General features: G+C 30.6%; 2 protein-coding genes across 2 annotated transcripts; one reads left to right on the top strand and one right to left on the bottom strand.

Annotated features, from left to right (window-relative positions):
- The first annotated feature begins 5,722 nt into the window (after positions 1-5,722).
- On the top strand, positions 5,723-7,300 carry LOC124929072 (sec-independent protein translocase protein TATB, chloroplastic-like). Its single transcript, XM_047469338.1, has 5 exons — positions 5,723-6,055; positions 6,146-6,279; positions 6,374-6,433; positions 6,509-6,644; positions 6,871-7,300. Exons 1-5 carry the CDS (start codon positions 5,821-5,823, stop codon positions 7,083-7,085), a joined length of 780 nt encoding a protein of 259 aa, XP_047325294.1. The 5' UTR covers positions 5,723-5,820; the 3' UTR covers positions 7,086-7,300.
- LOC124929071 (N6-adenosine-methyltransferase non-catalytic subunit MTB-like) lies at positions 7,230-11,386 on the bottom strand. Its single transcript, XM_047469337.1, has 7 exons — positions 11,166-11,386; positions 9,276-11,052; positions 8,759-8,842; positions 8,573-8,677; positions 8,259-8,367; positions 8,016-8,167; positions 7,230-7,804 (listed from the first exon to the last, which is right to left on the bottom strand). Exons 2-7 carry the CDS (start codon positions 10,992-10,994, stop codon positions 7,403-7,405), a joined length of 2,571 nt encoding a protein of 856 aa, XP_047325293.1. The 5' UTR covers positions 10,995-11,052; positions 11,166-11,386; the 3' UTR covers positions 7,230-7,402.
- Between the last annotated feature and the right edge of the window lie 1,681 nt (positions 11,387-13,067).

Raw genomic sequence — 13,067 nt, 5'->3', positions numbered from 1 at the left:
AAAACCAAATTGAATGCAATTGTTGCTGTATTCATTATTGTATTAGATTTCATTTTAATCCTTTTCTTTATTTATTAGGAATAGTTATTATTATTATATTTTCATTTCCAAAAGAAGTAATCATAATAATATTACTATTATATATTAATTTCTAAAATAAGTAATCATAATTTTTATACTAAGAAAAATAGGCGAAACATAAAACTTGATTTTTGGTTATATTTTAAATGGGTAATTAATAAGAATTTATTAACACTCATAAATCTATTATTGGTGTTATTTTTTTTTCATTGTCAAAAGTCAAGAGGGAGCAGAATACATGTTTCTTGCATTCTTATCTTTTTTATATATCTTTATCTCTTGTTTAAAATATTTATTTATTTTGTATTGAAATAATATTTAATAATGCAATATTTTTTTTTTTCTAAAACTCAACAAATTGAAATATAAAAAATTACCCTTAAAATACATTTAATATCATATCTAAGGTAATGTTTGATTGTGATACAAATATGTATAACACTATTATATAATATAAGTTATATTTTTACTATCTATATAAATTTATACCCAATATAATTTATAAATCAAATTTAGTATAAAATATTAACTAGTCTTAAGTATAACATTATTCTTATATCACTTAATTTTTAATTTTTTATTATACCCTTTATTAATATTATATATAATTTTATTATATAATATCTTAAATATATTTTATTTAATTATAATATTGTAATTATATATAACCATTTTTAATATACATTTTAAATAATTTTATATTTTAATTAGAATATAAGAAATCATTATCGACCTCATTCATCTCCAACATCAATGATAGAGTCATTTTAAAAGTCTGATCTCTACCAAGAAATTATTGAGTACAAGTTATTTTAACTAGTCTAATTTCTATCAAGAAATTATTGACTATCCATTCATCTCATAATTTCTACACAAGAAATTTGAATGGTTTCATTTTATAACACATCAGATTTCTTATGAAAGAAATCATTGGCTCCATTCATCTAATAATTTCTATACAAGAAATTTGAATGGTTCCACCGTAAATGACTAGTGTCATTTTATCACGTCCGATTTCTATAAAAGAAATCAACGTAAATGACTAATGTCATTTTATCACGTTTGATTTCTACAAAAGAAATCATCTTATCAGTTGGATTTGAACAGGGGACCTCCCTTCCATCACGCACCATTGCGTCTAAAATTTGAACCACTACACCAATGCGTCATTTCATTGTTGTACCGCTTTTATGACCTTTTGTCTTCTTTTTAGAGAAACTTAATTTTCTCTTCTTTTTGACTTAAACTCTTGTCAAACAATGAATATATACCCATTTAAAATCATAACTTATTACCATAATAAAATGTAATATATAAAACAATGTATAAATAAAGATATCAGCTCTCTTTATTTATTGAAACCATATGTTTCAATTATAATTAATTTTAACACCATAAATTTTATAAAAATTGAAAGCTAACATATTAATTACTTTCTTATTTTCATTCATTATTATTAATAATTTTAATAACCAAACAAATCTTTAAATAAGACTAGAACAAATTAAATTATTGTGTTCTAATTTATTTTCTATATAACATTTGTATAATGAATATACAAATTAATGTTTCTTGAGAAAATTTTCATATCAAAATATATTAGCTTATAAAACTAAGCTTTAACAGCATAAGAACATATGTGTTAATAATCAAACATATTTATATGCAATAAAGACTTATCTTTATTTGTTGATTCCTTAAGATGAATCTTTTTCATTTTTTCGAAATGAACATCATCTCTTCCGCAACACCGCGACTCGTATTTCTGAAACATCAAAGACAAAAAATATACTCAATGGTGCAAGCTCTTAAATAGCTTAGCACAAAGAAAATGTTTTAAGATTGTTAGAAATAATGTCTTGAAATAACAGAAAAATATATATACATACGATGTTACAAATAAATAAAAATGAAATAAGATATACGAAGAACAATATCACCGTATTTGATGGTTGATTCGAGGCATGTGTTAGACACATTTCCCTTAAAACAGTTTCACCGTCTCCCCGTGTGCTAGAGCTTATCACAGATGGCTGTCTCCCAGGATACAACGAATCTAGTAGTGATTCAGCACCGGAATCACTACACAACGAGCTTGACAAAGTACCTGTACTATCACCGGGTTTCAACGGAAAAATCGAACACAGAACTCGAAGAACACTCACAAAACAAGAAGAAGACTTTTGGAATTCTAGAGTGAGAAAAGAATGAAAATGAAGAAGTTGTTTTTGATTAGAGATGAGTGGTCTTATATTGTTGAAAGTTAAACCATTAAATAAAATCATCATTTGATCCAACGGTTGGCATTGTCTGCCTCTTCATTACCTTAACGTTTTTCTCTTCATTATAGAGTAATTGTTTGCCAAAACAATTAAGGCATTTACAATTCAATACTAACATTACATGGTTTTCTAATTTGTTAATAATAATATAAATTATCATAACAAATAATAATAATAATAACAAACTCATGTAAGTTACACTACAAATTAACAACATTTTGTTAATTGGTCATCAAGGCATTTTAGATCAATTAATTTAAATTAATTGATTTAAATTATACATTTGGATCAAATTTCACCCTTTAATTCACGTTTGAATTTCATGTAAATTTGATTTGATTTTATTATCCATATTCTAATTTCCATTCATTAATGGAATTTATAGAACTAGTTTAAAATTCCAACAGTCTCCTCCTCGCAATCAGTACCCCTAAGGTAAGAATTCAAAAGTTACCATAAACCCAGGTTGTAAAGGACAAAATAGAAACGTTGAAAAAGAACTTCGAAAGCCAAATTGAAGTTGAATTCAATGAAACCGACTCAGCTCGGGTATAAATAGTATTTAGCTATTCTTCTTCCAATCCATCGAACAAACATCACAAATTACAGACTGATTGAAGATCTACCAAGAATCTCCGACGACTGGTTTTTTAAGAAACTTCTCCGACGATCTAAGCTTCGATCTAGGGCTTGGGAAAACTTCACACACATCATTGGAGTGTTCTCCGATCACTAGTAAACTTCCAGTTCATATATAATTTGAATTGTGATTCAAAATTGGATTTTTCCAAGTTCAATCGAGTTTATCATATTTAGGGTTCAGTTTCGTGTTTTCTTTAGTTGAAATCATTTTCTAGATGATTTCTAAGCTTTCTGTCGAAAGAAATTTCATCAAATCAACCTTAATAAAAAAAAACAAATTCGATTTAAAAATTTTGGAAATTTTGAATTTAGTGTTCTTAAGATTTTAAGTTGGAATTTTGATTCAATTAACTACCTAACATGTTAGGATGATTTCTAAATCATAAAATCAATATCCCGATCATGTTTGATCCAACTGAATTTTCAAAAAAATTGAGTTAGAATTTCAGTTTTAAAAATTGTTACAGGAGTTTGATTGATGTTCTTGTTTTGATTGTGTTAGAATATAAACATCATTTTAAAGTTGTTAGAACAAGAATTAGGCTTTAAGATGACCTAAATCAAAAGCTCTCAATTCTTACCCTAAAAATCGAGTTGAGAAATTGATCATTATAGAGCTCGATTGATCGGGTTTTGGGATAGGGTTATGGTCCCTATATCCATATAAGTTGTTTGCCGCTTATAGTTCATGTTTTCATTATTTGTATTAAAATTTATAAACATGCAACTCTTCATACCAAATGAAGAACATTCGATCTTCGGCGACCGAGTCTTATAGGATTGTGACCGTAAAGTAGGATCGAGAATCCTTGGTCCTGACCGAGACCAAGAACCGAGAAAATCGACCTAGGATCGATCTCGATGACCGGTGTTATTGAATTAGGACCGAGCCCAAGGACTGGTTTTATTGAGCAAGGACCAAGAATTCTGACCGAGGATTCTCACCTAGGACCGAAAGGTCTGACCTGGGGCTGAGACTCCCAGGTCCCACGACCGAGAAGCTAAATTTGGGATTGAGACTCCCGGACCTAGGACTGAACAATCCGAGTTCAGGACCAAGCATCCCAAACCCCAGGGTCGAACCCTCCGATCCCTTGACCGAGTGTCCCGAGACCTAATCTAGACCACCCTCAATCTAGACCAAGCCTAGACCCGTAAAAATGGACTCAAGCCCTAGGACTCTTGTCCTAAGGCCTGTTTGGTTCCACTTTTCAAAATCCAAAATTATTTTTGTAACTTTAGAACCCCAATTCATTTTTAAATAATTCCGTAAGGTCAAAATATGATTTTTTAATATTTTCAGAATATTTCCCACACAAATATTTTGACTAAGGCCCCTTTGGAATTTATTTTTAAATTCTAATACATTTTTCTGATATTCTAAGGTCTTATACTTAATCTTATATCAATGAAATTGTAGGTACACACTTCTAAATAATTTTGTACAATTATTTACGTAATCTAAATTTATCATTGTTTAGGACCTCCAAACTACTAATTAAATGAAATAAATGTTATAAATAAAACTTGTAATAGCCAAACTTTTACTTTATGAATAAAACCGTTTTCAATAGGCACATATGACATAGTGCGAAATCTCTTTCCTGAGCGTAACCAAATAACGAACTTCTTATGAAAACTCTGGTGTAAAGTACGTTTATACACGTACATTTTACTGATATTTCTAAAAACATTTGGCGACTCTATTTTTATTAATAAATAATCTATAGATTAATTATGTTTAATTAATTTAAATCGGATTTCAATCAAATTATCATTTGATTACAATAAATCTCCCGATTATTAAAATTTGAATAAAATTAATTATTTTTACATAGTTAATTTCAAAAACTCCTAGGTATTTTAAAAAAAATTAAAATAATGTTTTATTATAAAAAAGATATTTGACACACAAACCAATGTTGAAACACATCGAAATCGAGTCACCCCGAGATTCTCCCGACGCATCACTCGACACGTGCTAAGTTACGGGGACGGATCGAAAGGGGAAATAATTTCACGGGGATTACAATAATAATACTAATAATTTTAAATTCATATTTATACAATTTATACTACATTTTTATACTACATCTAAACATAAAATTATAAATCATATATAACTTATACTATTTCTTATAATTTATATCAAACATCAATAACCTACCACTTATACTACCATATAATATTTATACCTAATTACAATTTATATTCTATACAATTTATACATTATATAATTTGTATCAAGTATCAAACTATATATATCCTTTAGCATCTCTTAAGTTTGAAGAATATATTTTTTCACATATTCACAATTAATTAATTAGGTCTGAGAAATAATTACAATCTAACCGTAATTAATTAAAGTATAAACAGTAAAAATATATATAATTAAAGTATGTTTTTGAGACTAAGAAATAGGGGAAATTTGACAGATAACCTTAATAATGACATTATTTTGAAAAATACATATGTCTGGCTTAATAAAATTTACAAAAATATTATATCAGACGAAAATATCCATTTTGTCACGCGAGGTCATTTTTTACTTTATTAGGGTTTAAGGTAAAAAAAAAAGAAGTAATTATTTGAATCATTTTGTTAAATTTCACAAGAAATAGAATCAAATATTAATATTCGAAATAAATTATTTAAAATAATAATAATAATAATAATAATAATTAAAAGGAAAGGCAATATTGATGTAGGAAATGTCTGTGGGATTTAGCAGAATGTGAGAAGAACCATATCCTTGCAGTCCATGACTCAGTGGGGCTTCGAACTGAAGCGAAATTTGTGGCCTATCATTTAGCAAATGATTGCTTCTTCAATGGCCGCTGCTTCTTCTAGCTTGTGGACTTATTCATCTTCTACTCTCAGGAAGGATAGAAGTACAACCCTCTGCGCTCCTTGTGTAATTTTCCACGCCAAATCTCAAAACTCTTACTCATTCAAATGGAATCCTCTACCGGGTTTGAACTTATTCTCTTCTTGGAATGGACTGAGGAGGAATCTCGGTGTTTCAATTCCCAAACAATATGCAAAAATGGGTACACTCTCTCTTGATGGTTTTGTATTCGGGTAATTTGTTTAGTGTTTGGGATTTGAATTTGGGGAATCGATCATTATTGTTTTGGTAGAGAGGAAGAAGGGAAAATGTAAAAGAAATGAGGGCGTGGGCGTGTACGCTTCTCTCTTTGGAGTTGGAGCACCTGAAGCCCTCGTGATTGGAGTGGTGGCTTTGTTGGTCTTTGGTCCCAAAGGTCTTGCTGAGGTATATATATATATATATATATATATATTTTGTTCAAGTTTTCTGAAATTAGGTTAAAGGGTCATTCAATGAAATTATGATGATGATGGTGCAGGTTGCTAGGAATTTGGGGAAGACTCTGCGTGCATTTCAACCCACAATTAGAGAGTTGCAGGTAGTAAAATAAAGCAAATCGACTCTTGAATTCATTCATTGATGGATTCAAGTTAGTTTCAATTGTTGTTTGTAGGATGTCTCAAGGGAATTCAAAAGCACACTTGAGAGAGAGATTGGTCTAGATGATTTCCAAGATCCCAAGCCGCAGCAGCAGCAGAAGAAGAACATCTATACTTCTTCATCAAACCCAAACACTTCATCTGATCCAAGTCAGTCTTTTTTTGAAGAATTCCAGTTTATGATGATTATATATAATAGACATCTGTTGCTATAATGCCTAATCATTTTGTTATGAAAATGAGAACAAAACAGGTTTTGACTCCAACAAGACAAAAGTTAAAGAAAAATTCAACTTCGATTCAATGTTTGAATCCAACATGAAACAAATACTAAACGATGGATGAAAATTTATCTTGATTGTATGCTTATTTGCAGATGGTGCTCAAGCCTACTCAAGTGAAGATTACTTGAAGATAACAGAAGAGCAGTTGAAATCATTGTCATCATCTCAACAACAGCTGACAGGCAACATTCCTACTACTTTAGAATCGGAGCAGTCCGACCCACAAACTAAGGCACTAACTGATCCTGCTCAAGAGGCTGATGTACTGTCGACACCTCCATCCCAAAAGTACGAAAATGATGTGTGATGCCAACATTTAAAAAAAAAAAAATTATTTCCCCTTTTTGTTGTTATGTTCACACAATTACTCATAACAAGGGTAAAAAACATATGCAATTGAGTTTGTAGTCTTTTTTGAAATCTGTTGTAAACTGTGTACAGCATAAGAACATCCACCTTCCAATCACTCTCTGTCAGTTTTTATTGTTTAAAATTCAATGGAATAAATTCATTAGCTTTCAACTACTTTACTTTGGCCAATGGCCTAAACCAAATAAAGACAACCAGATAAATTGAATAACATGATATAGTCATCAGTCAATTGAGTCACAATAAATTAATTCCTCAATACTCTGGGGCATTTGGTTGCTGTGGCTGCTGCTGCCCATAAAGTGGGACACCACCATATGGCCCCAAATTTCCTTTGAAAACGTCCATTCCAGAGTTAACCCATGGAGGTGGTGGAGCAAAGAGATTTGCACTAGAGGCATCAGAACTCAAATCCCCTCCATGAAAGGGAGAATTTACGGTAGCAGGCCTTTTATTGTTGACCGAGTTAACAGTGTTGATTGAAATGGAAGCTGACTGCTGTTGCAGTTGTAGTTGATTCTTCATTGGTGACTTGGGCCGAAGAGCTTCAATATCAGGAGTTGTCAAAATAAGATGAGGTGCCTCTGGTGGTGGATTTCGCCCTCCTCCTCCTTGCCACACTTTTCCGTCCTTATCCGAAAAGGTCTTGGTGAAAGCCTGACAATGCATTCATTTTGAATTTAGTAAATGCCAGAAAAGAAACCCAAACCCTAATGGCAATGATTTGTGTTTACTTTACTGTTTGACAAAACAATAGAGTTATCAATTTTGATGAAGATAAAAAAACAAAATCTACATTTGCTATGTTTAACAGAAATCAAAATAAGCTCAATATACAGCAATATGATCAAATGAATATATAATATACCTTGGAATCAAAATTGGAAGAGGATAAACCTTTACCAACAGTGAGCCATCCGGCTCTTATATTGTGGTCTTCACCAAACAACTCAAGCCTTCTGCAGCCAAGTGCAAAGTGTTCAATTATTCTGTACATATCTTCTGGCTTTGCAGTTGAACCTGCATTTTTCACTATCAATAATAAATACACATATCTCCCAACCAGTAGCGAAATAAATTGGAAGATCTATCATCAATTCTTAGTACTGACCGTAAGGGGGTTCCTCTGCAATGATTACATCAGTGTCAATATTAGCATGGATAATGTGACCGTCAGTACTTCGACGTACAGTTCCCTTTATGCCCATCAAGCAATGTTCCTTTTATAATAAACAATAGAATAAGGAAAAAATAAATTAGTTATTATCAGTGACTTAGATAAATTCCAGATGATGAAGGCCTTGTTTGATGTCAAATCATATTTCAACAACCGATGTGACTCTGGCGTTGTGTTGTGGTTTTTAATGGAAGTTCAACGTTTAAAAAGAAAAAAGAGCTCCAAGATGCATCGATAGAACCACTAACCTTGGATCGTTGAAACAGAGTATGAAAGTCATGGCGTAAGCCAGGAGTAGCATTAGTCTTGTTGGTCTTTACCCAGCATATGTCCTCGCACCTTCGAAATCCCCACTAGAAAAAACACAATGTAATCAAGTATGATAAACAGTACAAGGAAAACCAAGGGGAGGACAAGGTGAAACCACCAACTACCTTCTTTAGACATTGCCGGCCTTGCTCTAGGCCGATACCATTACCAACCCACAGGAAAAGGAAAGAAGGCGTGTCAGCTATTGCCTGCATAAATATTCAGCACAAATTTCAAGGGCTTGTTTGATGTGAGTAATTGGAGAATTCTAATAACTCAATATCAAATGAACAATATACTTAACAATCACATCATTCTCAACCAAAACACCTTTTCGCTAAAAAAATATATATAATATATAATTTTTCAACATATATTTATACTCCTAATGTCTTTTTACTCTAATAACCTGAATTTCAGTAACCTACATGAAAATAACCACTTAGTTATTCAAAGACCCTAGATTAAACAAGGTCCAAGTAAAATGGATTTTGGTGACCTTGAATTTACAAGTTTTGAATAACAGAACTATCTTAGTCATGTTGATTAAAAGTCATAGCACCATCAAATGCTTAAGCTAGTATAAGGAGATGATTGTTATATCTAAATTGACTGACATTAGCATTGTGTAAAGAAAAGTACCTCAATCTTAAGATTCATAATTTCCTCAAATGTCCAGTACTCCATGTGGTCCGTAACACCAGGAGCTCGATGAACATATTCCTCCCAAGGAGGGTCCACAAGAATAACATCAAACTTTGTTCCAAAAAATTCCGGTGACAGCTCAAATTCCCTCAGGTCACTCTTAAAATACATAGGAGGAGCCGCGGAATTAGCCACAATCTCATCCTTCTTTTGTATAAGCTCTCGAAGCTTAGGATAGTCTTCAACAACACTGGTTAGCTCCAATTCCCTGATAAAATTCTGAGGGTGCATCCCAGTATCAACAAAATTCTGAGAATAATCATTCTGCTCTCCTCTAGAAGGAGCTTTACCATGAAGTGTTCTAGGAGGAGCCACCCAATTGACCTTTTCTTGTGACTGCATTCTTCCTCTTGGAACAACACCACTAAAGCCAGGACCAGGAAGGTTAGAATATGAAAGAGCCTGTGGGGTTCCAATATTGGGTGGATATACATGTCCTGGGGATTGCATAACAAGTGGGGCACCTAACATGCCCATTTCAACTCCTCGAGGCCCGGGCCAGACAACAGGTGGTGCAAAAGGTGGAAGGAATATACCAGGGGAAATGGAAATGGGAGGATTCAGTTGTGACATTCCAAGTGGTCCAAAAGGGGGAGCCATCAAAGGAATTGAAATTCCAATTGGTTGAGAATCTCTGGCAGGAGGCCTTCCCCATCCTCTACCTCCTTGTGGGCGAGGAGCTCTATTGAAGGGAGATGACTCGTGAATGACACTAGCAGAAATCTGTTGGCTTTTTGCTTTGCCTGATTGACTGTCAATGCCATTATCAACATCCATAGATGATGTTGCAGATATATCCGGTTTGCCAATTCTGTCCTCCGGCTTCTTTGTCTGGATCTCTATCACATCGTAGTTATCACTTGAAATTCCATACTTTGATGACGTTTTCACAGCCTCACTTCTGATTCCTTCTTTTCTGCCGCCAATCCTATCATGACTTCGCTTATGCAATTCCCAGTCAGCCCTGCTATCAACTCTTGATTTCACTCTATCATCACTTTCAATATCTCCCCGCTTCAAAGAACTTTCTTGCTCATATTCTAACTGTGACTTCTCTAATTCACCATCTGCACCTCTATCATCCCTTTCACGGGATCTAGAACTTCTGTTGACCTTTGAATCTGAACCACTTATTTCTTCTTCAGGTTCCCAGTTGTTCTCTGGCTCATCCCATCTTCTCCTAGAGTTTCTCCCTTGCTCAGAATGATCGTTTTCCTTTTCACGGCTATATTCTCTCCTTTCACTTGATCTTGAATCTCTATCCTCTATCTTTTCATTCTCTCCATCATGCTTGTATGTCTTTCTGCTTTGAGAACTCTCGTGTTCAAGAAAACTTGAACCTGCTTTTTCTCTTTCACTTCTATAACTTAGATTATCGTTCTTACTCTCTAGATCTCCATCATTGTACCAACTGCTCAACTCTCCCAATGTATCCTCTTCAGGTTTTGTCCTAGCCTGTTTCGACAACGACTTCTCACTAACTTCAAAGTTACTATCCCCATCGCTAGACCTCTTTCTACTATCAACATTGTCCCCCCCATCATCATCGTCGTCTCTAGTCCTAGTCATTCTTGATCTGTGTTTGCTCTTATCATCACTACCCCATCCTTCTTCATCACTCTTCACGTCTTTGGCAACTTGTTCGGAAGAATCCATAACAATAAATTACTTAAAACTGATAAACCCTCCAATACAAACACACAATCAACTCATCCTACAATGGGTTTATTGAAAAAAGGGAATCAAGAGGAGAGACATTATTGTCAATAGCGCATCAGCATTAGCGATAGAAGGTTTATAACAAACAAAGTACACCATAAAACATACCAGTCTACCACCACCAAAGCAGGGATGCGCGATATAATTTGATGGAGAAATTTAAAATTTGTCGCAATCCGAATCGGAAAAGAGTGATTCAAACGACGAGAAAAGGGAAGATCTTCCTGTTTATTTGTTTTTAGTTTTGCTGAGATTTAGTGAAGAATTTTGCCGTGATATCCAGTTAGCAAAATAATACCCCTGCCCTAGCCGCCTACGATGTCGAACCGAACCAGACCGCTCTTATTCTAAAATCTATTTAATATTGTTCGTCTATATATATTTTCCAAAATGAATCACTTTATTTTGATCAGGAAAATATCATTCAGGTTCTTTTAATTATTACTTTTATAATGTTAATTATATTTAATCATTTTTTCCTAATCCTTTTATACTTGGATGTTATTTTTATTTATTAAATTAAATTTGTAATATTTTTATTTTTTAATATAAATAAAATTTTCTCAAAAAAAAATATTTACAATAATTTGTATTTTATTTAATATTATAAAATATTTAAAATAAATAAATTAGTTAATACACACTTTTTTTTTCTTTTTTAATTCTCATTAATTCAAATAAAATGATCCAGGTTAAAAATTAATTTATAAATAATACAAAATAACATATACAAAATTAAAATAACTAAAATATAATTTATATACTTAATAATATAACAAATGTAATTAAATTTGTCTCTACACGCAGTTAATAAGAAAAAAAAAAGTCAAATAATTACTATTCATCTATATATATAATAAGAAGAAGAAGAAACTCATACAAATAAATAAATGATATATAAAAAAAACATAAATAAAATATCATTTTATATCTCTTTTATTGAATAAAAATAAATAAATTTGTATCTAACAATTTAATCTCATTAAATGCCAACAGTAAAATGTACACCTTTTATAAAAAAAAAAAAAAACTCACAGGCATACAAACACTTTTTATCCAAATATAATTTTAAAGTAACATTTAGTACGTGGTACAAATTGTATATGATATAAGTTATATAAAGTATAAATTGTAACAAGGTATAAATAATATAGGGTAATATAATTTATATAGATTATTGATATTTTGTATGAATTATAAGAAATAATATAAATTGTATATAATTTATAATTTTGTATTTGGTATATAATATAAGATATAGTATAAGTTGTATAAATATTAATTTAAAATAATTATTTTATATATTTATTTATATTATAAATAATATTGTTTATTATTATTATAAATTATTATAGTGTTAATATTTAATAATTAATGTAATTATAATTATAATATAAACGATAAATTATATTTATTTAATTTAAATATTATTAATAATTGTAATAAAATAAACTAAAATAAAAATATTATTTATAATATAAATAAATATAAAAAAATAATAATTAATAAAATTATAGTTATAAAAATAAATAAATATTTTTTATTTAAAATATTGAACTGTTTAAAATATAAATATATATTAAAATTGATTATATATAATAATATTAAATTAAATAAAATATATTTAATATATTATATAATAAGAAATTATATATAATATTAATAAAAGGTATAATAAAAAATTAAAAATTAAATGATATAAGAATAGTGTTGAACCTAACACAGGAGGGACTAGTTACTATTTTATATCAAATATGAGATATAAATTATATAATTATATTACCAATGTAAAAAACATCGTACTAAAACACTATGGATATAGTTTATACTATACCAATCATATAATATTCCTTTGTACCAACCAAATGTATAAAACTTACATAAATGATAAATATTTTAAAAATGATATAATTTTACATATATATTAATATAATATTTTAATTATTAAATTTCGTGAAAAATAATTTAATAAATATATTTTAAAATGATATAAATTAGGTGTATATATTA

The sequence above is a fragment of the Impatiens glandulifera genome, chromosome 3 (assembly GCF_907164915.1).
Source record: "Impatiens glandulifera chromosome 3, dImpGla2.1, whole genome shotgun sequence".
Classification (NCBI taxonomy): Eukaryota; Viridiplantae; Streptophyta; class Magnoliopsida; order Ericales; family Balsaminaceae; genus Impatiens; species Impatiens glandulifera.
The sequence above is the reverse complement of the archived record's forward strand: the minus strand, read 5'-3'. Positions and strand labels throughout refer to the sequence as shown.